The sequence below is a fragment of the Ascaphus truei genome, chromosome 7, assembly GCF_040206685.1.
Source record: "Ascaphus truei isolate aAscTru1 chromosome 7, aAscTru1.hap1, whole genome shotgun sequence".
In the NCBI taxonomy this organism is placed as follows: Eukaryota; Metazoa; Chordata; class Amphibia; order Anura; family Ascaphidae; genus Ascaphus; species Ascaphus truei.
In genome coordinates, this window is record NC_134489.1 from 34,387,091 (window position 1) to 34,412,973 (window position 25,883).

A 25,883-nucleotide genomic window follows, 5' to 3' on the forward strand; every position below is an offset into this window, starting at 1 on the left:
CCCTTCTCCCTCCCCATGTCTTTCTCCCTCCCCCAAGTCTCTCTCACTACCCCTTAAGCCTCTCTCATCCCTTCCCCCTCAAGTCTCTCACTCCCTCTCCCCTCCTCAAGTCTCTCTCGCTCTCCCTCCCAAGCCTCTACCTGTAGAGCGGGCGCGCTCCCTCTGCAGCCGCCGCCGGCATCATCGCGCTCCCTCCACACGCACTCCTCCGCCGCTCTCTCTCCCTCTTCCGTCGTCCGACTTGCACCCCCTAAACTCCTTCTCCCAGGGCATCTGCCCCGCTTGCTCCCCCTCGTTCCCCCTCTGCACCTACTTATCATGTTTATGTTGCTGAATACCTGACATAGTTCCTGGTGTACATCGAGGAAGTGTCAGTGACATAGCTACGTGTAAGTAGTTCTTTCTAGTTATTGCTCTTATACAGTACCTGGAACCCCATGGAGCTGAAAAAGCCTTCATAGTTACTGTAGAAGTGTGTTTAAACCATTTGCCTGAACAAAGAGCGTCATTTTTCTAATTCTCAGTGCTTTGAATACATTACTTTATTTATTAATACCAGCGCCTATTTTCCTTTTATGGGTTGTGGGCGATATCAACTGATGAGTCGTCTGCCACAAGACACCTTCAGCCCTTCAGGTGAATCGGCCAAAATATGTCTTCCAGACCCAAAAGGTCTTATGGAGGGAGACTGCTTGCTAAATTTGGGCCTACAGTATTGCACTGTACTTTGAAGGAGCACTTTTGTTGAAGTATTTGCTCTTTGATAAATGTGTACATACCCCGATTTTCCATTTGGTTCTTCTACGATTTTTACGAATATTGTAGGGGTCATATGTAAGTGAACATTGTTTCTTTTATCAGTTTCCAAGAACTGCCGAATTAATTAGTTCAAAAGAATGTTGGATACTTGCATAAATAGATCCAGTAATGCTTGTCATATGTTTGGAGGAGGAAATGAACTCACTGGCTGACCTTGTATGAGTTTAGGTAACGTCAGACTATTACCGTAGTCCAGTATGTGAATTACTCTTCCATCATTTGGCATCTGAGTCATCTGTAACAACCGCTTTGCATCTGATACATTTACCACAAGTTGCTTAGTCAGATTTAGGCCGGGTTACGTGAGCTGGCAGTTCAACCATTCAGTGCTACAAAGTTTGGAGCTCTCTCTAGCATTGAATGGGTCAGACCCCAACCCTCTCTAATAGCGCGTCTGAGATCAGATGCATTGTAAGGAACCCCAACCCTCTCTAATAGCGCGTCTGAGATCAGATGCATTGTGAATTCTTCTGTATTTGGAACCATTTTCAAATTATCTGAAAACAGCTTGGAACCATTTAGGGACGCCCAGGGGACCCTGGTTGAAAAACACTGGGTTAGATGCATACAAAATGGTGACAAGACATGGTGACAAGGATACGTCCCATGGTGGTTAAGTACATTCTCACCAAACTCTTTCTGTTGCTCCATGTAAGCACAAAACTGTCCAGTCTGGGACACTGGTTCATGGCCCAATTAGTTTGCCTTAGTGATTCATGTACATCAACAAACCCAAGAATAAAATGTAAGGAGGACGTGCAACGGGAATAACGGAGCAGATACTGTATTTAATATTAGCCAGATCCACCATAAAACAAACAAAATAAACAAGATTTTGCCGCCGGTTTCCAAAAAAATCCACAATTCACGCCAAAAATATCTTACAAACATACAGTACTGAGAGGAAGAGGAAGCAGAGGAACGGGGCAGGGGAACATACATGTAGTGTGTTGAAAAAGCAGGCAGTTTATATATTTCAAATGCCCATTCTTTTCTTTTATAAATAGTCTATTGTTGAACACCCCAACAGGGAATTAAGTGGTCAAGGCTGATTCAGTGCTTTGCGTTGCAGATTTCAGTGCTAGCCAAACTTTGACATGAAGTAGCCAATGTACCAGCATCAGTCCAGTATCAATAGTAGTCTTTTCCTTTGCACAGTCTCACATGTAGGATACATTGTTGACTCGTTCTTTAGAATCCAACGGACAAGTTGAGTGTTTTTTGGACAATGCAGTAAACATCAGGAGAAATATATACGTTTCCTCCCGTAAAAAACACTTGCTGGTACTGTAAGGTGATATCATAAGCGTCGCGCTCACGGGCAGGAAGACTGCCTCATTTGTAACATCATCAACTTTATGGACTTTTATGGAGCCTCCTTCTTCTCATTTAGGATCAATTCATTGTTTTTTTGGGAGGTGCAAAACCCCACACTTCTTAAGTCACTAGGCCCTTGAACCTTGAGAGCTTGAATGAAAAGGTAACCCGAGAAGAAAGACGTAATCCTTCTACTTTGCTATGAGTTAGCAATGTCCATCAATGAACGCCCTATTCGGTTTGAAGATGACTGGGCCATTAGTAAGAGGTGACCTTCCAGACCCATATAATCGTGGTATTAGTGTTCTGGCCGAGGTGGAAAGCTTTCCGAAAAAAAGCTTCTTCTGGTTCCCGTTTAAAGAAGAACATCAGAAGTCAGAAGGACGGAGGAAGTCCCATTACTGCATCGGCATGTACGGCCAGTTAAAGCTGGACCCAGACAGCAGCATATCTCGGATTAAAGTCTCAATGGGCGTCTTGCCGACTAACCGCACAAAGAAGAGCTGCTCTATAACCGGAGCAGAGACAATGCGTAGGGAGGGAAGGCGAAGCAATAGTCTCCCAAATCGAGTTGGCTGGTTAGGGTACTGATTTCGGACGTACTCTTCCAGGGCACACTGGGACTTCTCCTGAATGCTCTCCACGTGGCCAATGTCGGACAATCCCACCGCGTCTACAAGAGAATAAAACATCAGTTTAGGATGGCCGTTCTTCCACACACCATAGATGTTAGATGGGCAGCCATGGAAAATGACAAGGCCTGTACAAAACATAGCTTATCTGTAGCGTATGCTATCTTTTATAGGTCCAACATGGCAATTATTTTACAAAGGTCGCAAACTCAGGAAGGATCTGCTATTTGTTCTCTGTAATATTACTCCGACACAAATACACAGTTCCATAGAAAATAAACTAGTTCCTAGTATTTCTAACATGGCTACGCATCGATGCACATTTCTTACTTTACAAAAGTTATTGCATAGCGATCTTTAATTCATTAAGGTCCGTTAGGCTATTTATCATGACATTAACCAGTATTGACTCCCATCCAAAGCAAGGCATTCTTTACATGCAAGTCAACTTCAGAATGCTATTCATCTCATAGTCACGAAGCTCCGTGACGGTTAGCGTCAGGAAATAGCTACATAACACCGGCGTTCCTCTAAAATAGGGCGTTTGCTGCAGAGAAGACAGAGCAGAAGCACTATGTCAGGGTCTTGATGGGAGAAACGCCAAGACACAAATAACGTCACATTCATCTGAAAATAACACCGTGTTATCCGGAAACAACCTGATGTTAACCCTATGCTAATGAGCTCAAATATGGATGTTATTTTTTGCATAAAAGTTACCTTAGTGCAGAGGGGGGCTCAACTGCAATCTTCAAGCCCCCTCAACAGGCCGGGGCTTCAGCACAGGTGACTCAATCAGTCCCAGCTTCAGCACAGGTGGCTCAATCAGTCCCTGCTTCAGCACAGGTGGCTCAATCAGAAGCTCAGTCTTCGTCTGAGCCTCTGATTAAGCGACCTGTGCTGAAGCTGGGATATCCTGAAAACCTGACCTGTTGGGGGGGGGGGGGGGGGGGCTTGAAGACTGCAGTTGAGCAATAAGGGACTCTGGCACTGATAATAAATACAAATGATAACTTTTTATGGTAGATCAGGGTATATATATGTATAAATTCTTTTTTTACGGATTGATCTATGATTAGAATATATTTCTAACATCTGTTTAGCTGCATTCAGAGAATCTTGCAGGTCTAGTGTAATAATCTCCAGGTAGTTAATTGGGAAGGCAAATATCCCCAGCCGCTATGTAACTGGGGCACCAGGCTTGAGACCCAAATCACTTTGGGCCATATCTACTAAGAGCTGCTAATCCATAATATCCCCACCTTACGGCCATTTTATTTATTACCAAAGTAAATTCAAGTGAATTTGGTGTTTTTGGCTTAGCACTACTTAGTAAATAGGTCCCTTTATCTACTTGTGTCTTCTGTGCAAAGATTATATTGTAGGCTCTTTAATTGCACTGTGCCTTTAATGTTCTACTATGCATAGCAGGGGTTCTCAATTCCAGTCCTCAAGCCTCCCCCAACAGGTCAGTTTTTCAGAATATCCCTGCTTCAGCACAGGCAGCTCAGTCAGTCCCTGCTTCAGCACAGGTGGCTCAATCAGTGGCTCAGTCTTTGACTGACCCTCTGATTGAGTCACCCGTGCTTAAGCTGGGATATTCTGAAAACCTGACCTGTTGGGGGAGGCTTGAGGACTGGAATTGAGAACCCCTGCTATGCATAGTAGAACATTTACCATATAATGATTGAGCCATCTGTGCTGAAGCAGAGACTGACTGAGCCACCTGTGCTGAAACAGTGATACAGAAAACCTGACCTGTTGGGGGGAGCTTGAGGACTGGCGTTGAGCCCCTCTGATGTACAGCATATGGTGCACACCACAGTTTATAGCATATTATATCCCTATTATGACTAAAATGGGCACGCAAATCACTGCCGGGGTGGTGCCCGTTTGTTCACGGACTCCTAGTTGCCGCGTCCTGTTTCTCGGGCACAGAAACGGAACAGCAGCTGCTTGATCCTCCAGCAAACCCATCGGATATAGCGAGCAGATTTCCAGCTAGCTCTCGTGCTCAGAGACCGAGGGAGATCTACTGAAGGATCTCGGGGGTATGACGGCCTGAATAGCCATTACACGTGCTGGTAAGCTCCCAGCACAATGCCCCGAGTGAGCTATCACGGGTACAATACTGGAGCTACTGAATCCAGCTCGCACCTAAAAGGTCTCCCGCGTTTGAAAGGCCGGTGCGGTCCCTCCCTCGCACTGTGGGCGCACAAGCTTGTGTCACTACGTTTTAATCCTCTTCGTGTAGTCTGGATTTTTATAGCACCGTTTAATAGCATATCACGGGGTCCCACTTTCTACACTTGTATTGTAGTTAACAAAAAAGACATCGCAGCTTCAGCACAGGTAGCTCAATCAGTCTCAGCTTCAGCGCAGGAGGTTCGTTCAGTCCTTGCTTCAGCACAGGTGGCTCAATCAGTGGCTCAGTATGCCACTGATTGAGCCACCTGTGCTGAAGCAGGGATATCCTGAAAACCTGACCTGTTGGTAGCTCTTGAGGACTGGAGTTGGCCAGCCCTGTTGTTGGAGTATTGCGGTGTCCAAAACCAGGAACGGACGTTATTTGCCTTGACGGTAACGGCGTGCTCACAAAACAATGCATATGCAACAACAAGGTATTCTGAATCCACTGCAGGGGCCAAGTCCTTAATCAAACGGTCCCTTACTTTTTAATACGCCACCTTATTAAGATTAAAAGGATCTTCTGAAAGATATACGCAAACGTACACCTATATACACCTATAGGCAGGTGTGCACCTATCTACACCTATAGGCAGGTGTGCACAAACATGGGGTAGATCCTCAGAGCCGCGGTGATTTTGACCTAAAAACGTTACGTTCCCGAGATAGAGAACGGACGTTATTTTTCTTCTTATTAACGGGAATCCTCAAAGCTAATAAGACGCAAAAATAACGTCCGTTCTGCAAAGTACCCGGCGCTAATAACTGTGATTTTCATGTTCTCTAATACAGGGGTATGGGAAGCTGCAGAGGCCTCGTGCGGTCCCCCGGATTTTAATTTAAACGCCTGGGGGAGAAGAGCATGGGACCTTTGTAGCCGCCGCGCCTCCCTCTCTAGAAAATCTCCTGCCCCCCCTGGGAGACGCGCCCCCCACTTTCGCACCCCTGCTCTAATACACTGCACATTGGTCAAACTTTAAGGCACTATTAACGGAGATTTTCATGTGTATTACCAAAAGCTAATGCAAATCTTCTTATAATATTGAGAAATGTATAATTTTTACGCTTATTACCGTTTTAACTTAATTATATAATGTAATAATGACTGTATAATGTATGGTGGTACAATAATGTATATATACATAACTCAATATAAATCAATATTTAATTTGTATTCATGTTCAATTAAAATAAATGAAGGAAGGAAGGACACCCTTCAATTATTTTAATTGTACATTAATACAAATGAAATATTAATGTATATTGTTGAGGTATGTATATACATTATTGTACACCCATCCTTTATACAGTCATTTTTACATTGTATACCATATGTGTTCACACAAACATATCACTTTAAATCACCAAAAACAATAATATAGGTTATGATGGGTTTCAGACATTTATATGATCCCTTATATATATATATATATGTAGGACACTTGTAACTTTTTGTAATGAAAGGGTTAAGTCCTGCACTCATTACATCGCTTTCAGGCTATCCCCAGGAATACCGCCATGATAATCAGGCTCTGGGTGTGAGTAAGGGCGGCTTTTGGTAGGTGCTAAATATCGTAGCGTTATTATCCTGCGCTAACAGTAACGGGGGTCTGGGGATCTCCGTTGGTAGGTAACTGGCTGATTACCATATGATTTGCACATGAGTAAGCCTAAAGTCCGTTAACATTGATTGTTCCCTTATTTTATTTATTTTTTATAACATTTCTTTTTGCACAAAGTTTTCAGGGTGCAGAAAAAAAGAACGGGGAGGACAACATACAATGCCATCCGTACAAACACGGATATATAGGGGGGCGGGAGATTGACTGTTAGTGCTGCTTTGTGACCTTACGTGAAGCATGGCGACCCAACAGTGCCCCTCCGTTCTGCAACATCGCTGAATTAAATTAGAATTCGACAGTAATCGGCGCAAGACGGGGGGAGGAGGGGGTGTATTGGGTCTCCTAACGATTTCTCAGAATCGGCACCTCCACCAGGGGCGCGGAGGCTCTTAGCTTTGATTTTTTTTAAAATATATACAGCTCAACCCCCTTATAACGCTGTGCTTGGGGTCCAAAGAATACATCGCGCTATAAGCGGATCGCGTTACAAATAATGTACAATTGTATGCATGGTACAATAAAGTATTTACAGTAAGATGCCAATATTCGTGCTGTAAAGTATTCATAAATACAAAAATTGGGAGCCACGCTTGCATCGCGTTATAAGCGGATTCGCGTTGTAACGGATCTCGTTATATATGGGTTGAGCTGTATATAGTCGATCCTCATCGGCGTTGAGTGTGTTTCCACTTTCCTGCGTTAACCATGGTCCCCAGACCTTATTGAATTTATGGGTGGTTTCTCTCAAGTAGGCTGTTCCTACCGGCTGCTTATACGACACCTCGTAGCCATGAAAATGTGAGACATTAGCTTGTATTTGGCTTTAGCCATTCCTGGAGGAGATCTCCTAAGCAGTGCCAACCACGGGGGGGACTGGGCAATATTGGTCTAGCCTAGAGGGCGCTACAGTGAACTTCTGACCCCCAAACCCCCTTACTCTTAGGCCATGACCACCATATATGGGAAAGAGATCTTTGGGGACTGCATCCGTGAAAGCAACTTGGGGAGTTGCTGCTTTATATAGACTGCATCCTGTCTGGTGTCAAGTACCCTCTCAGTAGTACTTTATGGGAGAAGGAGCGGCTCAGTGAGTAAAGACACTGACTGGCACTGAGTTTTGGAGCAGGGGAACCTGGTTCAATTCCCGGTGTTGGCTCCTTGTGACCGTGGGCAAGTCACTTTATCTCCCTGTGCCTCAGGCACTAAAAACATAGATCGTAAGCTCCACGGGGCAGGGACTGTGCCTGCAAAATGTCTCTGTAAAGCGCTACATAAAACTAGCAGCGCTATACAAGAACAAGCTATTATTATTATAAGAGTTTTCAGATTGAGCCAGACGCCGCCGCCCCCGCAGATCTCTTGCCGTTCCTCCGGCTCTAGGGTTTCTCCCAGTTCTGCCTCCCATTCAGAGGCAGATTTCCAGATCCTCCGCGCTGCCGCCCTCGGTCTTCTTCAAAATCGCAGCGTCATCGTCATCACACGATGTGACGTCGCAACATCATTTGACGCTTGCAGCAAGAACGCAGGACGCAGCAGCTAAGGAACTTCCGCTCAGGCCCTAGAGCATGGATGTGTATGTGTATGGGTATGGGTATGGGTATGGGTATGGGTATGGGTATGGGTATGTGTATGGGTATGGGTATGGGTATGTGTATGGGGGTGGAAATTTTAGCTGCCCCAAAATGTTGCCGGCCCGGGCCTCTCAGGCCTAATGGGAAGCCCGCCACTGCTCCCATTTTAGCATGTATGGGTACCTAGTATCCCTTGTGATATTGAGAAGCAGTTGGTATATCAGTGATATCCGAGCCCTATCTAGATACCGGAAAATGGCTGCACATCGTAGCGCTAAGCTCCTTGTTACGGGTATCGATACATTGACAATAGATAACGTCACGTTAAAAATGTACCGACCGTCTGAGGATCTACCCCATGCAGCCACATCATCTCAATACATCCGAGAACTTCATTGGGTCCAGTTGTGTTCAGTGGCATCAATGACCAAGTAAGAAAAACCCATTACATATCCCATCTAAACATCTTAACCCAGGGGTTCTCAACTCCAGTCCTCAAGACCCCCCAACTGGTCAGGTTTTCAGGATATCCCTGCTTCAGCACAGGTGGCTCAATCAGTGGCTCAGTCAAAGACTGAGCCACTGATTGAGCCACCTGTGCTGAAGCAGGGACTGATTGAGCCACCTGTACTGAAGCAGGGATATCCTGAAAACCTGCTCTGTTGGGGGGTCTGGAGTTGAGAACCCCCTGTCTTAACCTCTTCCTGCTTGAGCTTCCCTCTACTACATGTTGACCTCATCTGGCAAAGATTGGGATTCAAGGTCACATGTCCGAAAGAAGATCACTGTCCTGGAAAGGGCAAAGGTCGGGCAGTATATTGAGAGCAGCATAGGACCGGTGTGCTGGACATCCGAGCACTCGCGCCCTGGGCCTGGAGCAGGAAGCTACGTGGCCAGGAGACCTACATGGCAGCACTCACATGGACTGGCTGAAAGGTAACCATGACCAAAAAATCCCTTCATACAGGCATACCCCGCATTAACGTACGCAATGGGACCGGAGCATGTATGTAAAGCGAAAATGTACTTAAAGTGAAACACTATCTTTTTCCCACTTATCGATGCATGTACTGTATTGCAATCGTCATATACGTGCAGAACTGATGTAAATAACGCATTTGTAACGGGCTCTATAGTCTCCCCGCTTGCGCACAGCTTCGGTGCAGGTAGGGAGCTGATATTGCTGTTCAGGACATGCAGACTGGCGCATGCGCGAGCTGCCGTTTGCCTATTGAGCGAGCTGTACTTACTCGCGAGTGTATTTAAAGTGAGTGTACTTAAACCGGGGTATGCCTGTATACGTTTTTTCCTCCCCAAAAATAAAAATGTGCTAAAAGACAGAGCATGTGTTGCATGGCCGAGTGTTTTGGGTTTTTTTTTAATCTAAAAGGAATTACAATGTACAATTGCAATAATTAAAATCCTACCCCATTCATTCATTATACAACACAGTGTCACGCTCCATCCATGTATGGATTAGTGGTCTGGGCTATTGGATGCAAAAGCAACTTTGATGCCATGAAGGCAACCAGATCACTGGGAGCATCCTGTGCAAGCTGTAATTCTGTACAGCCGTGTTCGAACACGGGCCCCTCACCATGTTACCAGCAACCAGTGGCGGATTTCCCACTAGGCCCGGGAAACAGAGATCCCGCTCTGTTCCCCACTGATAGCCGGGGGAGAACGTGAGGCCGCTGTAAATGTCTCTTGTCTACTCCCTTCGCTCCGCCCTCCTCCCTCTGCAGCGTCAATTGGCGACGCATTGCCATGACAACGTGACATCACATGGGATCGCGTTGTCGTGGAGACGCGTCGTCACGTGACGCCATGACGCTGCAGAAGGAGGGTGGCGCTGCAGGAGGAGGCAGCCCGGGGTAAGTGCCTATGGGCGGCAACATTTTAAATCCGCCACTGCCAGCAAATGCTGGTTCTCATTGATCCTGCCCTATTAATACCACACTCGTAACAAAGTGACACTGAGCACAATGCAGAACACCTGGATTCAGGCTTCCGGGATTCCGCTCCGGACTTTATACCTTGGCTACAACTCTCTACCTGCTGAAGAGAGAAATTCCTGATTGCATACAGGGTCAGAACTGATATGTTCACGGGATCCTGGTTCAGATCCCACTAACGCGGGCCTGTGGAAGTTGATATTTTTTACAATATGTGTGATCTTGACTTTTTAGAGCTCGATGCTGGTGAGAGTTTATGGGTGGGGCCAGTCAAGGTCGTAAGGTTGCGAGTATTTTTAAAAAGAAGCGGGTGATGCCCTCACTAATAGCGGTCGTCATCCATTCGAACCTTTCCTCGCCTTCCCTGCCAGAGACACCAGCGATGCATTGCTTTGCTGCCCAGGGGTTAAATAAAGCGGAGAAATCCTTCATGAGGATCCATGCCTGGAATACCGGGATTCAACACTGAGATGCAGCAGCACATGTTAGGGTAGCAGGTGGGCCAGGCTGGAATAACAGCGGCCACACACGTCAGGACTGAAAGGATCAGCTGCGAGGTTTAGAGTTCTGAAGGTCAAGAGAATGCTTTTGTATGGCTGCCTGGCATTACATATCTGACCTGCGACGCTCCTCTTTCTCTTATGAACAATAAATCATTCAAGAGGATTGTTGCTGCTGCAGTTCAGCTCGCTTCTTGACACAAGGGTCTCAAATCTGAAACAGCCAAGTTACATAGATCGACACCGTTCAAAATAGTGCAAATTGCATCACCTTAGCTTCTGCTTCTCTGCGGGAGTAAGATATGACCCTAAAAGTATCCGTCCTATTATGTGCATGAAATGTCTGTGAATTCACTGTATAACCCTGTTCTTTTAATGTAACCATGTAGGATTTTTAAATGTCAAAAGGCTTACTAGAGTGCTGGTATCTCAAGGTCACCTTGAGGGCTAAGCTGTCAAACATAATACTGCTATTACTTTAGTTGGTCCTTATTGTTTGATTGCGCCTTTCTGCACAAGCACGCGGTCTTGGTTCACAAAGGCTTTACTCACCCGGGGTAAACAGCGCAATAGCTTTCAAGCAGGAGTACTCTGCAGAGTCAACATGAAGCGCCTTCAGCTTCTCCACCTGCTCCTGAAAGACCCGAATGTGGTCCATGAAGGCAACCACCCGGTCAGCAGACATGGGCGAGGCGTGCAGGCCGGCGGCTGCCAGTAGGGGAGCCACGTGGAGGGGCATGGAGCACTGGGCAGCGTTGAGTACGAACAGCTCACTCCACGTCATGCGCAGCAGGGAGACCTGGTCCGAGAGCTGGAAGTCGGGGAAGAAGGGGATGTTCTTGGCCCACTCGATGGCGCTGAAGAGCAGACGGGCGGCCAGCTCGCAGATATTCTCAATGCCCATGATGTTGTTGGGCTGCAGGCACTGGGCGCCGTAGCGGGAGGTCGGGTACGGCTCCGCCCGGAGGAGCAAGGAGATGAATCCCGTTAGGTAGGAGTGACCATTGTAGGGGTCAACGTTATTGAGGGCATACTGCCCGGGGCTGGTCTGAGGGTGAGCCATTCGTCCTCGCTGGACTGCTGTGAAGGAAAGACAAGGGGAGAGGATCACTATTCAAGATATTTAAGGGGGACAGGTTAAGGAATAGGTGGCAGGTGGGGGCAACCACAATAACCTCACGTGTATGTTGGACTTTGGTATACTACAGAGATGTATTGGCAATGAACCTATTAGTAGTGGAAGAGTCAGCATTGAAGAATAATGCCTTGTTGTCCACTCCAGCACTAAGAAAGTTAACTCCTCTTCCAGACAAAGCAGCAAAGCATTGCACTTGCTGGCTTTTTGAGTAGCGAGACTAAGGGGGACTCGTTTTTGGGACTCCACAGATACCATTGCTGAAGACCAAAAGAGGCCAACTCCTGTCCTCAATGGCCACCAACAGCCAGGTTTTGGGGGGATATCCCTGCTTCAGCACAGGTGGCTCAATCAACCACTGATTGAGCCACCTGTGCTGAAGCAGGGATATCCCCAATACCTGACCTGTTGGTGGCATTGAACCACTGATTGAGCCACCTGTGCTAAAGCAGGGACGTCCCCAATACCTAGCCTGCTGGTTTCCCTTGAGGACTGGAGTTGGCCAACCCTGCTGTAGACTATAACCAGCCCGACATTGAAAGGAAATTCAGGGACAGGAAGATATAAAAAAGGTGTAAACGCTGGTATCTGCATTGTGTGTGCGCTTATTACAGTGCCCTGGGAACATTTTTCTCACGGCTTGACCAAAAAAAACAAACAGTATTTCCTTTGAAACTAAACAATACATATTTTTTGGCTGTAAAAGAAATGGAGATATTATTAGTATAAATGCAGTTATCTGTAAACTGTAAAGAAAAACAAGAGAAAAACCTTTGTTAAAAGGTTAGACTTTTTTTTCTAACAGTTTCACTGACTGCAGAAGAAGAAGGGTTCTTACCACTAGAGGGCGCTTTTCTCAAAACACTTCTAAAAAGGGAATTCTTATAACTTATTTCTCATGTAACATTAGTGGCAAATGTTGTACATTTCAGTTAAAAGATTAACAGGAAACAGACTATTCCAGCCTTGGCTCAAATTAGAGCGAAAATTAGTTTTTTTCATGCCAAATGTAAAATCTTACCGGCCTAATAAATGACGCTCATTTTAAGTTCGTAAAAACATGGCAGCTGTGGTTCGATTTCTGCAGAAATACGGGACAGGCCCCGCCACTTACCTATTAGGACATCTATAGGAGACCCAAACTTAGACTGAGAGCGCACTGACACAGAGACCCAATCTAGACAGAGCGTTACAGCATACGACACACTATATAATATAAAGGCGCAATCTAAGACGGCAAATGTTTTCTTAAAGTGTTTTATATATATATATATATATATATCAAGAATTGAAGCCGGGGGTCTCCGGAGCTGAACCCCGTTAATTTAAGCTCCGGGAACCCCCTAGTTCCGGAGATACAGACCTCCAAAGTAGGTGCCGGTAGCTGCACTGTCTCAGCAAGCAGGGCTTTCACGTTTGAAGCTCCCGCGTCACATTGGGACCAATAGGAAGCCGGACCGATGACATCACCGCTTCCTATTGGTCCGCAGGCCGGGAAATATCTGAAGACAGGGTATATTGTGAACCCGGGTTAGCCGAGAAGAGTGGCTACCGGGCGCCTAATTCGCAGGTAAGTATCTCCGGAAGCAGGGGGTCCCCAGAGCTGAAATTAATGGGGTTCAGCGCCAGAGACACTCCTGCGTCAACCTCCATATACATTTTTGTAATTGCATTCGCAAAAAAAATGCCTCTTTAAAGGAAAAAAAAAGAGAGGAACCGAGAAATGTAAATAAAGAAAGATAGTACCAATAATACCTTTACTGAGACTATAACTCCAAAATATGTGACAAAGTAATGTCATGCATACCCCAACCCCTGATGTCTTTATTATGTACACCTCCCCCCCCCCTTTTTTTTGTTTTTCTGTACCCCACTATTTATTTGAAAATGAATAAAATACAAGTTTCAAAAAATTACTTAACAGGAAATCCCAAGTAGAGACGGACGAATCCGTTTCCTGGATTTTCTCACATTTTCCCCCCCAAATTCTGTTTCGCGGTGTAAAATCCACAGATGGATTGGGTCGTTTTTTAATCCGTGCGGATATATCAAAATCCTCCATTGGATACAACCCGTGGACGGATTAGTAGAATCCAGTCCGTGGATTCAGCGATCCGTTGGCGGATCCCTTAGAATTGCTGAATCCGCAGGTTGGATTCTTCAAATCCGTCCACGGGTGTTTTGGTAAAAATAATCATTTCAAAAAAATTCGCAATACGCGATTCGCCCCTTTTGAGATGGATCCGCTGAGATCCGCAGATCAAAGGAACCGGACGATCCGCCGCGGATCCGAATTCACCAAATAAACTCGCCCGTCTCAAATCCCAAGAGGCTTCCAGAGATGCTGCCTGCCGCCAGCCACTACATCCCTGCCGAATTGCCTTTATTCTGTTGGTAGAACTGAGCTCTTGATTCTCCATTCCCCAAACATTCCTCTGCAGCAGAGACATGCAGGGAAAACCCCATAGTAACCCACATCCTGAGTCTCTGTCCTACATTAAAAGCTGGCTATTCATTAACCTCCCAGGCCCCCACGAACCCAATAAATAAACACATAGCAAAGCCGGGAATTGGTGAAACGAATCACTTTGCGATGTGGAAATAAATGTGCATTGCACACGCACCAGCACAAAAATGACCACTGTGTTTCTCCTGTTGGACTTGGTTACCCATTTGTTACCATAACCTGCCCAGTTAGTTAGCATGGAAATGGGTGACACGTAGTGACCGGTTTTGGAGTTGTGGCACATCTTATCTGTGTTTTTTGTGATCTATTCATAAGGACATTGGGTCCCCCTGCCCCCCCCCCCTAAAAAAAGTGTGTAAACATGTGAAAACAGTTTGTTGCGGTTGGCTGTCAATGTTAATGGACCACCATGAGTTCTTCATGTAGACAAATTATAGTGTGCAGAGTTTCCAAGCCTCACGAGTCTCTTCTTCAAGGGCATATCTCACCCGGCCCGGGAGCTACAACTCCTCCAGGATCAATATGGCTACGATCATTTATTGTAGCCATGATAAGATCCTGTTCATTGACCTTCAAGAGGAACTTAAATCAGCATTTAAGGTGCAATTCCTAACACTGTAAAACGACAACCATAATTATCCCCCTTCTACTAACCTTTCTAACCTTCCACGGCCACAGAGACCAGCCCACGTGAATCGTGGTGCGAAGAAGTAGGGGGCGGAGGTAAAGTCACGTGGCCCCAATGATCAAATGGTGTATCCAGATCGTTATAAGGATCTGCATTCCGTCACACACTTATTCACTTTGATTCCACGTGTATTCTCTGTGGATGGCACTTATGTGACTGATGAATTTATAGCTCTGAATATATTCTATGTGATAGATAAGAATAGTCTTGTCACTTTATTATCACTATAAATCACTTGATTATTCGCCATATATTCCCATTTCCACGTAAGAGCGCCCCCCTTTGCACTATTTGTTTTCTCATATATTAATGTTATGGCGTATTTAGCAAAAGGGCTTTAAGTCCCCCAAATGAACCAAAGGATCAAAACAGGGGGGTGGATCCTTTGTGACAGCAACGAGACACAAAGCAAGTTATATCGTGGGTAACAAAGTGACAAGCCCCTGCACCATGCAGAGCGCAGCGAATAACACGGTCACTTGTGAGCACATTCACACGTCCCGGGCACGTCTGTAACCCTGCCACTGGCAGGCATGCTGAGCATCGTACGTGGTATGTGAGGCGCTGCGTGCCAAGGGATAATGGGGAAGGGCAGGTTTGTCCCCCTGTCCGAGGCGTGGGACTGTGCTCACAAGTTGGGTTTTTATTTGCTGATCCGTTGGGAATCATTTTAAATCTCAAGAAAACTGGAAACTTGGTTACAAAAAAAATACTGTATATGCATCTACGTGTTTGGAAGTCTGTTCCTCCAAATCTTTTGCTGGGACATGGCACCGTGAAGTAAAGGGTTAATATCCCACATCAGGCACCTTCACTTTAAAGGGGGGTGTGCTGCTGTGCGGACAGAAAGAGACCTAGTGTTGCAGTGGTGGGTGCTGGGTGCTGGGTGCTGGGTGCCGTGTTATACTGTAGCAAACACTGATTTGTTAAACTGCGATATTGCCGATCGATGCACCATCACACGGAAACCCCCATTTATGTCGATGGGAGTTTCCGTGTGACAGTGGCCCGATCGGCACTATCGCAGTTTAATAAAGGACTCCCTCGGCACTCTCGAGCTGCCTGGGACCATTATAATAATGGATACTTGGTTTTATGTGAAGGCTTCACATCTGTTCCTTCCCCCCCCCCCCCCCATCTAATTACAGAGGTGACTCCATCATAATTCTCCAACGTGTCATAACAAGGTAGGGGAACGGGAGAGATAAATGTGCAGGCTGAGCCTCAAACCAGGGCAATAAGGGCACTTAACGCCTCCCGCTCCTAACGCACTGTCCAATAAGCAATTCACTCCCTCGCCTTTCAGAGCTAAAATGCTTAATACCAATAATTATTTGCGCGTGTATGTAGAGCTGACGGGGTGAACTGCATAGGGTAGGGCAGGGGCGGCCAACTCCAGTCCTCAAGGACCACCAACAGGTCAGGTTTTCAGGATATCCCTGCTTCAGCACAAGTGGCTCAATGAATCCCTGCTTCAGCACAGGTGGCTCAATCAGCGGCTCAGTCTTCGACTAATAGACTGCCAGGACAAAGTTTGCTGTCACAGGTGTTCCGGGAAGTCTGGGGGATTCCGGCCGCAATTTTGGGTAATGTCAATAACTGCAACATAAAATCTTAACCCCTAACCCTAACTTTAACCCCCTAAACCTTAACCCCTAATCCTAACTTTAACCCCCTAAACCTTAACCCCTAATCCTAACTTTAAGCCCTAAACCTTAACCCCTAATCCTAACTTTAACCCCTAAACCTTAACCCCTAATCCTAACTTTAACCCCCTAAACCTTAACCCCTAATCCTAACTTTAACCCCCTAAACTTTAACCCCTAATCCTAACTTTAACTCCTAAACCTTAACCCCTAATCCTAACTTTAACCCCTAAACCTTAACCCCTAATCCTAACTTTAACCCCTAAACCTTAACCCCTAACCCTAACTTTGACCCCTAAACCCTAATCCTAATTTTAACCCCTAAACAAGCATGAACCCTAATCTTAACTTTAACCCTTATACCTTAACCCCTAACTCTAAACATACTAATCACCAACGCCTATATTCCTAACGTAAACCCCTAACCCTAAAATCCTGAACCCCCAATCCTAAACCCTAACCCCTAACCCTAACCTTAATCCCTAAAAACTCTAACCCCCAATCCTAACCTTAATCCCTAAACCCTAAAACTCTAACCCCCAATCCTAACCTTAATCCCTAAACGCTAACCATATTCCAAAACCTTAACCCTAAACTATAAAAAGTTCAAACAGCCCATTATTAGACATGGGAATTGATGTGGATTTGCGATACAGCTCATGGCCTAATAATGGGCTGGTGGCTTGTTATCCTTTGTGGCTTTCTGCATATCGCATGAAGATAGAACGGTGGAATCTTACAGTACCAGAAACCGCCTGCAAAGTGCGCACCAATCATGCAATATTTACATAAAGTTATGGATGAGCAGACCCCTGGGGTTTATCTGCTGGGTTCATCTTTCTATGGAAAGGATTATCCCCCTTGTTATGCCTTGGGGGGGGGGGGGGAGGGGGGAGGGAGGTGTTGCTGTGCAGTTTAGCATTATTCTCCATTGTCTAAATCAAGGGTGCTCAAATCCAGTCCCCAAGACCACCCCCCCCCCCTCCGCCCAACTGGTCAGGTTTTCAGGATATCTCTGCTTAGGCACAGGTAGATCAATCACTCACTGCTTCAGCACAGGTGGCTCAATCAGTGGCTCAAGCGGGAATATCCTTAAAACCTGACCTGTTGGGAGGGGGGCGGGGGGGGAGTTGAGCGTCCCGGGTCAGAATCTCTCGTTCTTCATGCTGATAGCGTCACTTCATTGTATAGTTGCCCAATAACTTTTTATTTTTATTAATTGATTGCACATCATTTTATTTGACTATAAAAGAGGAATGGCAGAAATTGTGGGGTCTACGTATCCAGGCAAAAGTCTGGGGTACACAAACGGCAATAATAAACACACAAAATCACAGCAGGCTCAAGGAACCCCAGGTAGTGTTAGGCCCTGCTTACTGGTCATGCCATGAAGTGGCTGCAGGCTTATAACGCTTTGGCCAAAGGGTTTAACTAAATGACCCTTATTCAAGAGAATATATAGGTATTTCACTGTGTATTTTTGTCACATTGGATGTAGCATTGGGCTTTTCTGTCTTTTGTTGTACACAAACCTACAACTTTCAATGGGACCTTTTTCTTTGAGACAAACGGTGCAATAATTTTGCCCCAGAATTGCTCGGCTGTAGCCTTGGTACCTATGCCCCAATGGTTTAGGTCTAAGTTCTGTCATTGCAGCGCATGTGTTGGTTGCTAGGAAGAATTGCAGCTATGAACGTTAGCTGGGCGTAGTATAACCATTGGGGCTGAGTATGGCAGTGCCCCGGCTGTAGAACTGGAGAAAACAAACAGCACCAGATTTAACAAAGCAACAACAAAAAAAAAGCTGATCTCTTTGCACTAGATTTATTTTTTCTATAAACCTGGGTGCCGTTTTTCACCCCACTTTGCAGCCGGGAGATTTTGACCCATAATCCTCATTGTGCCTTTTTCGACTAGCTCCTTACAGCGCCATCTTATCTTGGCAATATTGTTGGGTTCCAAGTAAATATTTAACGGTTCATTATTTACATTTTTGGGACGTGTGCATTAAAATCCTTTTTATTGGGCTTACATTTGGCGAAAGCTGCAGCTGCGTGGTCCCACCGTGTCTCGGAGGAGAGAGAACTCAATTGGCAAATTACAAACCAATTTGGGAGGTAGCTGTACATTAGGCGTGGCCAACCCCAGTCCTCCAGAGCCATCAACAGGTCAGGTTTTCAGGATATTCCAGCTTCAGCACAGGTGGCTCAATCAGAGGCTCAGTCAAAGACTAAGCCTCTGATTGAGCCACCTGTGCTGAAGCGGAGACTGATTGAGCCACCTGTGCTGACGCTGGGATTTCCCGAAAACCTGACCTGTTGGTGGCTCTTGAGGACCGGAGTTGGCCACCCCCTGCTGTTCATAGCCTGTCCATAACTCCTGTAACAGACGCTCGCCCAAGATTTCAGCTCAGCATAAAGATGATGGATCTGTTTGCATGTGGAAAGACGCAGGACTACATGTCTACTCTTGCCCATGTGACGAGTGGGTGTCAGAGGTTGATGTTGGCATTGAGCAATTGTAGGTCCCTTCAGCAGCAAAGGTCCAGGTTCACTAAACGGTGTCGAGCCTTAGTATGCCTTAATTCCCATTCAAAATTATAGGCGTCAATGCGTGCTAAAGCCAAGCACCCCGACGTGAATCTGCGCCCGAGACATTCAAAACTGATGTGCTGGTTTAACCTGTGGTTGCAAAAAGAGCCCCGTATCCTATTCTAATTATGTTTGTTGTAAATGTACAATTATTGATATTATAAATTGCTACAACAAAAGACAAAATAGCCCCAATATGATAAATTATTTAGTATGTTACCATGTATTTTATCTATATTCTTTCTTCATAAATATGGGTCATTCAGTTCAATACTTTGGCCAAACTATTTTAGCCAAAGTATTGAACTAAATGACCCATGTGTACCATTGGGGCGCTTTTGTCTTTGGTTGTACACATGGGGTCACAAACCGAGTAGCACTCCAAATGACACATATATATGTATGTATGTATGTATAGCTTTATTTATATAGCGCCACTAATGTACACAGCGCTGCACAGCCGTAATACACGTGACGATCATATAAATAACAAATACTACAGATAACACATAGTGGGAAGAAGCGCTTTCAGATATAAAAGTGACATTTAGGGAAAGGAGTCCCTGCCCCGAAGAGCTTACAATCTAATTATACAAATCTACAATGTATTGGGCTTTGGTTCTGAGCTGGCTAGGACTGTGTATATCATTTTTAGAAATTGTTTCCTTATCAAATCAAAGTTCTGGTTCTTGACTTTACAATCTATAGAATTGTGGGGGAAATATCCAAAAACGTTTGCTCCAGGATCACATTTCGTTTGCGATTTACTTATGAGAGAATCCTTTATCAGGGCGGCAGTAATGCTAGAGGTCAGAGAATGGACAGGACTGGTCCCCAACCTGTTTGCAATATTTTTCAGTATTTAAAAAATATATATTTCGCCAAGTCTCACAGGGCTAAAACATTTGTGACATTAGTCTTAGAAGCTGCAGCAATTGGCAACATTTTGGCAAACCCTGAAATAGGGATTTTGAGAGTATTTCAGTTGTTTTCATGGGTATATCCCCACATATTGTGTATATTGTGGACTACACAATAAGTGGCTTGATTGCAGGGGTGGGCAACTGCAGTACTCAAGACGCCCCCCCCCCCCCCCAACAGGTTTTAAAGATATCCCTGCTTCAGCACAGGTGGCTCAGTCTTTGACTGAGCTGAAGCAGGGATATCTTGAAAACCTGACCTGTTGGTGGCCTTTGAGGACTGGAGTTCCCACCCCTGCTCTATTGGGAGGTAGATAGGTCAATGGGTACTCATAAACAGGATCGACTCTCCCCGTCGATTCCTCAGGGGGTGGGGGTGGGGAGAAATCTTTGCAAAAAGTTTTGCATCATTCCTTAACTTGGATCATTATTGCAACAAACTTCATTTCACAAATCACAAATGATTTGGCTTCATACTGAAGACACAGAGACTGAAATGCATTTATTAAAGGAATAAAGTCCTCCGCCACACGATATATTCTGCACCATCGGAAATCTGTTTCACACATTCATGTCGCTTGTCGTGAACGAGCTTTTATAAACCCTCGCTACAAAACAAGATCATCAAATAAAAGCGAACGCACCGCGCCTTGCAGGGGTTAACTAAACACACCGCCACACGTCCTATGTTACACAGCACTAAAACCTGAATTATACAGTATTTATTTTAGAACATTGACCATGAAAAGCAAAAGTGAAGAGTCCCCGAAAAAAAAGAATATTTCACTGCAGTATTTTTCTACAATAGAAAACTGCAACAATATGATGAATGCAATTATAATAATGTATTGCTCCAATTAATTAGATTGTAAGCTCTTCGGGGCAGGGACTCCTCTTCCTAAATGTCACTTTTATGTCTGAAGCGCTTCTTCCCATCATGTGTTTTTTGTATTATTTGTTATTTATATGATTATGTCATATATTACTGATGTGCAGCGCAATGTACATTAATGGTGCTATATAAATAAAGACATACATACATACATACAATGGAAATGTATTGGAATACTGGATATTGTAACAAGAAGGTGTGTGATTAGGGTGAATACAGGGGGGGTTGTAGTAGTTAGAAAATGTTGGTTGAAGTTGGAACGCGAATATCAACCGAGGATAATATTGGAACAAAACTGGACGGTACGAAAACATCTGTTCTCTACAGGCAGGTGGGAGCTGATCTTAAAACCTTTTCTAACACAATAAGTCGCTTCTATTCATTATCAGAATGGTCAATCAAGAAACCGCAGAGCAATTGACAGTCAAAGCAATCTATGTATAAAAATGTCCTAGCCGCAGAGCTACGGCAGCAAAACCTTGTGCGAAAAAACAGCGTCGGATCAAAAAAGAAAAAAGAAATGTGTTTTGCCGCTGAAAGACACTCGTAAAAGGAAAAGTCCAACGTAGCAGGTCGATTTTTTTTTTTTATTCAACTTGGCGTCATTCGCTTCCTTATTTTATTGATGAATTATTAATTCCTTAATAACTTAATCGCCCTTAAAGTAATTGTCTTCCTTGTGAAATGATTGGGTGTTTTCCCTCTAGGAACACGGAATCCCAGCACGGCAGTTACCCCGTGTGTACGTCTGTCTGATTAATGATGGCAACATAATTACTTTGCAAACAGAACAGTTTACCTGCGGCTCTGAAAGCTGACAAACCCCAAAACAAGTTTACGAAAACATTTAAGGATACCGGGACGTCTGATTTTCACGAGAAAAAGGTGTCAATCATTCACATTGAAGTAATTAAACACGCCACATGCAATGTCCCCCCTCACCCCTCCAGAAACCTACATATGTTTCACTCGTATAACGTCCGTATCTTGTCGCACGAGCACGCCCTGCCCTTTTTTTAGTGTTAAAAATCAGGATTTTCTTAAATCGCTAGCGCCTGAGGTTACTGTACCTCAGATTGCGCCGGTCCCTGGCGAGGGCACCATTTTGACCTTAATATTTCAACCGCGTATATCTCCTGAACAGAGCGGCAGATTTTTAAAAAAAATCACGAAAAGCTCTGGGAAGGGCAAGGAGTATATTGGGGGGGGGGGGGGGGGAGGTGATCAGCACAAACTGCTGGTTTAAATAGGGATATTCTTTTTAATGGAGGTTTGAGCCACATTCTTACAGCAAACGGAAATACCGGTTGTGAGCACATTCGCACGCCTCAGACCGCTCTGCAACCCGGCTTTTTGCCACGATCTCTTAGCATACAGTGCTTCCACTGCAGCCAGGGATTCTGGGTAATGACATGCAAATGAGCACGCAGAATCACTTTTAACTCCACGTCCATTTTAACATGGGACCCCTTATAAGGGTATGCCTGCCACATTACACCGCTTTTCAGCACAGCATTAGTAAAACCTCCTTACAGGCAGCTGCTTTGACCTTTTGGGTCTCTTCCGAGGCTGGTTATACTGGCTGTGCAATGTGACGCTGGGACAGGTGTCACCCGCACATTATATAAGTTATGGTGGGTAAAAAAAAGTGACAAAAACCCTCCTCCGTACAGTGTACAGCAAATAAACACACCACTTGTGAGCGCTTATATATCTCAGATAGATCCAAAGGATCCCACGAGGTTCTAAATCTTGTAACATATTAACCACTTGTTGGTCCAATAAAAGGCCTCAGACCCGTACACACCCTCTCCCTCCTGTGTTACTGCAAGTTTTTAATAGAATTAGAGCAGGTTTAAAACAGTTCATATTGCCACTTGTTATCCCACAATACTTTCGGGTGTAATTGATGTACGTTGCACAGTGCTGCGATTGCAAAGAGCCGTACAATGGGCTAACACACCTACCGTTCTTTAGAGCAGACGAGGCTCCGTTTACGGCACGTAACATGATCATGGCTTTTTAGACAGATTTGGAGACCACCCCCCCCCCCCCCCCTTAATATCACAGCCACTTCTCTGCTGTCAGGTAGGAGGGACCTGGTTTGACAAACCGTGAAAACAGTCCACGTGAAAACAGCCCACGTGAAAACAGCCCACGTTGCTCGAATCAGGACGGTAAAGAAAGTAACGAGAGAACAATTACGTAGCACAAATACTTAGATTGTTAGCTCTGTGGGGCAGGGATTTCCTTTCCTGCTGCCTGACAATGTCACACTCATTGTATTATAATTCCCTGTACTGCATTGTCTCGGTACAGTGCTGAGTATACTATATCAATAAAGATATACAAATGGAAGGGGGATCTTTACTAAACGTTGCCTTGCGTGTCCACGTACAAAGTGGGTCCTTAGAGAGTTGGCCAAACTGAAATACAATGTAAACCGTAATTTACAGTAGATTGACCCACAATGCATTGCAGAGCGATGGCAGTTCTAGGAGCAGCGCCATTTTCGGGTGACTCAGCTGAAAGCACGAGGCCGTCCTGATGCAACCCCCCCCCCCAAAAAAACTGCACTAAAATGAGGCGCAAAGATAACCGTGCAGCTCCTGGATGAATCCGGCGGTGCGGTTTGTGGCAGGAAGACTCGGGGAAAGCTCCAGGGTAGTAAAGAGATCCTCAGAACACACAATACACAAAAGTGGCCGAAGAAGAATAAAAGGAGCGTCCATTAATTTCAGCGCCACAAAGGCCCCGGGCTGTCACATACAATAGCTGCACTAGGATTTTAGTGACACATGTCTTGTACAGGCTCTAATATATACCTCATTGGCAGGAGGTAGGATATAGTTTTATTTTAAGCAGCAGTGCCCTCCAGAAGCTTATATGGGTTTAACTCAGGGGTGGGCAATTTGCAGTCCTCAAGGGCCACCAACAGGTCAGGTTTTCAGGCTACCCCTGCTTCAGCGCAGGTGATTCAATCAGTGACTCAGTCTGTGCCACTGATTAAGACACCTGTGCTGAAGCAGGCATAGCCTAAAAGCCTGACCTGTTGGTGGCCCTTGAGAAGTGGAGTTGCCAACCCCTGGTTTAACTCATATAATGTTAGTATCTTGTCCTTAAACATGTCCTGCGCATTAAAAAACAAACAAAAAAACCCTGTTTTTTAGTGTTAAAAACATGCTTTTGTTGGGCTCCTGGGAGTGCTGCATTTTGTCTTCCCGGGCATTTTCTATTTCAAACGCATTGATCTCCCGAACGCTGCTTGAGTTTTTGAAAATGAAAACAGCATCGGAAAAGGCAAAAAGAGCTCTCGTAAAGTAAGAGTTTTTTTTTTTTTTTTTTAAATGGCCATCGGCGCAGGCAACTGCTTTAAAGTGTACACCCGGCGGCGAGTCCTTCCGAACATGCGTCTCTCCGGCCCTGTACAGGAGAAATACTTTGGGATAGATGTGCATCGGACTTGCGGTTCCAGGGAATGAAAGTAGGTTACATGTGGGAAAGTTGATGAACAAGTTTCTTACATCGCAGACATATCCTCGCGTCATTCAAACCCTCCCTGCAGGCTGATATAAGAGCCGTGTTATAATACGCAGCCCCACGGCGTGATACACTGCGCGGCTGCATTTCCTGCTCACAAATCTCCCCTCCTTCCCAATCTTATAAACTTGCAGCTAGATCGTACATCGTATCGTACACATATACCAAAGAGCAAGCCCATGACACTGCCAATAAAAAAAAAAACACATGTTATGTTGATGTCGTTTGGGAGTGGCCAACTCCAGTCCTCAAGGGCCACCAACAGGTCAGGTTTTCAGGATATCCCTGCTTCAGCACAGATGGCTCAATCAGTGGCTCAGTCATTCTGTCACTGAGCTACCTGTCCTGAAGCAGGGATATCCCTAATACCTGGCCTGTTGGTGGCCCTTGAGGACTAGAGTTGGCCTTCCCTGATATAGTTCATTACAAATTAATTTCTGACTTGTGCAGTGATTCTAGCCTTTATTTTTTTATTTTGTAAGTATTCAGGAAAGATCTTACATTATTTTAATTTTTTAAATTTTATTTAAGTGCACATTCCACTTTTCTAGATTTTAAGCGAGAGAATAGGAATGCAAAGAGCATCATTAAAAAGGGAGAGATCATTTCTAAAAACGAGCCGGTGAACAAGACATGTAGTCGCCTGGTTTTCTGGCTTTAAATGTGTTCAGTTATCTTGTATTTACGCGTAAATATTCATAGCTCTTGACTCTGATCTCCTGTCCCCCCCCCCTACTCCTCTTTTATGTTCTACCCAAGGCTGTCTCATCCTTGCTCCTTTGCATCTCTACATCCCTCTCCCATCCTAAACCTCTCTCACTAATCCCTCCCTACCTATGAGACGCTCTTCCACTCCATTCCACTCCACTCCATATTCGTCAAACACCTTCACTTTCCACATTCAGAGCCCAGCTGACAACCCACCTCCTAAAAGCAGCATCTCATTAAGCTTTCTCTGCCTCTGCTACAAACTCCAGGTGCACTTGACCTCCCGAATGCACTTTTAATAATGCACTTTTACTCCTACTGTGCCTGTAAACCTCCCTACATACCACTTAGATTGTAAGCTCTTTGGAGCAGTGTTCCTTGACCTTATGCTGCTATTCACCTGCTGCATGTATCCTTTTTCTTTGTAATTTATTTACCTCGTGCTTACGCTGCATACATTGTTAACGCTATATAAATAAAATGATGCATGTATATCTTTGTGCATACAGCGCCCACGGTGTTCTCAGCGCTTTACAAAGACAATACAGGGAATTATAATACAATAAGCGCAACAAAGTCAGACAAGGGGAAGGGAAATCCCTGCCCCGGAGAGCTTACAATCTAAGTACATGCATGTATGTATCGTATTATTTATATAGCACCGACAGTGTACCTAGCACTTGACAACATTAC

General features: G+C 45.1%; 1 protein-coding gene across 3 annotated transcripts in view; it reads right to left on the bottom strand.

Annotated features, from left to right (window-relative positions):
* Positions 1-1,587: 1,587 nt before the first annotated feature.
* LOC142498946 (nuclear receptor subfamily 2 group F member 5) overlaps positions 1,588-25,883 on the bottom strand; it is a 30,846-nt gene continuing 6,550 nt past the window's right edge. For 2 of the 3 annotated variants that reach the window (XM_075607620.1, XM_075607618.1), the window contains 2 exons: positions 11,156-11,683; positions 1,588-2,809 (listed from right to left, as the gene is read on the bottom strand). In XM_075607620.1, coding sequence (XP_075463735.1) covers positions 2,535-2,809; positions 11,156-11,666 — 786 coding nt within the window. In that variant the 5' untranslated portion in view covers positions 11,667-11,683 and the 3' untranslated portion in view covers positions 1,588-2,534. The remainder of the gene's footprint in view (positions 2,810-11,155; positions 11,684-25,883) is intronic. The other variant, XM_075607619.1, reaches the window with a different exon arrangement.